Below are 1,532 nucleotides of genomic sequence, written 5' to 3'. Positions count from 1 at the left end.
GGCCCCCAAGGAGGCCCAACTTGCGGAATCTCTGGCTGAGGAGCCTGGCAGGGCCCGGGGAGGCCTGTACTGAGTGCGCACAGGGTCCGGGAGGCCAACATTCTGCGCCTGTGGCTTCCTCGCTCCTCTGGAGAAGTGGACTCGAGAGTCAGAAGCAAACACCACCCAAATTCAGAACATTCCGTGCCACAGCGCAGCTCGGGCCGCCTGCCCAGGGCGGGGGCAGCCTCGGGCCGGGCCCACGCTGCCTGTGCTCGGCTCCTGGGGAGCCGGTCCGATCCTGAGAAAACCTCACCAGGCACAGCGCTCTGCTGACGGCTCCGTCCAGTCCCCCGGACAGAGCGCCCACCCGCGGCCCCCCAAACCCGGTGCTCAAGGCCCAGGCTCACCGATGAAGTGGTTGTGCCCCAAGACCAGCATCTCCTCCAGGAGCACCAGCCCCCCGGGGGCCTGCAGGAGGGTCACGCTCCGGCCGTCGATGAGGGAGCACTGCTGGAAGCCCGCGGCCGTCACCTTCCACAGCAGGATGAGCGAGGCGGCGGCGTCCTGCCGGATTCTGAAAACAGGAACCTCGTCAGCAGAAAGCCCCCCGCGGAGGGGCAGCCCAGCCAGCCGGACGTGCGCACCCGGCGCCGTCCACCGCCAGGGACAGCGCCTGCGAGCGCATCACGGGGAGCCGCTCGCCACCCCGCCGCGTCACCCCTCTGGCTGAGAGGTCTGCCCCCCACTTGTTCACAACCACTAAGAGCTCTGGGAGACCACCTGGCTGACTGAGGAGAGCTGGGTGAGCCCCGGACAAAAGCCACCAACAGCTGCCTCCTTCTCCTCTTAGCCTGAACCTGTCCTTGCACCCTGACGCTCCGGGAAAAGGGGCGTCTGTTCCCCAGCCAGTCCATGCCCCTCTCCCGGGCTCTGCCGTCTCCCCTGGGACACAGCCTCCTTAGGGCTTAGCAACATGCGCCTCCTCCCAGAGACCTCCCTGCTGCCAGCCTTCCTCTGTGCCGCGGGGAATGGAAGCTTCCAGAAGAGCCAGGCGGGCCACACCGAGCCCCAGGTGCAGCAGACTGCTCTTATGGGCTTCAAAAGTGCGGGGTTCGTGAATAAAGGGAGAGTGGGCCGCAGCCAGGCGCCCAGACTCACTGCGCTCTCCTGCCCACTCAGCACTGCCTGGCGGCTCTTTCTGTGCAGCTCTGGGGCCTAAGAGGGTCTTGGAGATTGCTGGGTTCGTTGAGATGTTGGCATTTGAATGGGCCATTGGGTAAATTCATATGCACAATTACACACAAAAGCCCCCTAATTTAAAATCCAGCCATTTTCTCTTTAAAAACAAGCAGGTGGAGGCCCTCCCTGGTGGCGCAGCGGGTTAAAGCACAGCACTGAGAAGCTAAAGCCGCTTCCGCATGAGTTCGATCCTCGCCTGCCCCGGAGGTGACCACATGGCGCGGCAGACCTCTCCTGGCCCGCCTGCTGCTCCCCTCAGCAGTGTACTTCGTGGATCTGCCTGTTCTGCTCCCCACTCTGTCTCTGGTGAA

General features: G+C 64.2%; 1 protein-coding gene across 1 annotated transcript in view; it reads right to left on the bottom strand.

The window, feature by feature from the left end:
* DNER (delta/notch-like EGF repeat containing) overlaps positions 1 to 1,532 on the bottom strand; it is a 158,518-nt gene that overhangs the window by 152,398 nt on the left and 4,588 nt on the right. The window contains exon 3 of the mRNA XM_012725210.1: positions 390 to 556. Within this exon, the coding sequence (XP_012580664.1) occupies positions 390 to 556 (167 nt within the window). The remainder of the gene's footprint in view (positions 1 to 389; positions 557 to 1,532) is intronic.

Source organism: Condylura cristata, unplaced genomic scaffold (assembly GCF_000260355.1).
Source record: "Condylura cristata isolate star-nosed mole 26May11 unplaced genomic scaffold, ConCri1.0 scaffold00002, whole genome shotgun sequence".
Classification (NCBI taxonomy): domain Eukaryota; kingdom Metazoa; phylum Chordata; class Mammalia; order Eulipotyphla; family Talpidae; genus Condylura; species Condylura cristata.
The sequence above is the reverse complement of the archived record's forward strand: the minus strand, read 5'-3'. Positions and strand labels throughout refer to the sequence as shown.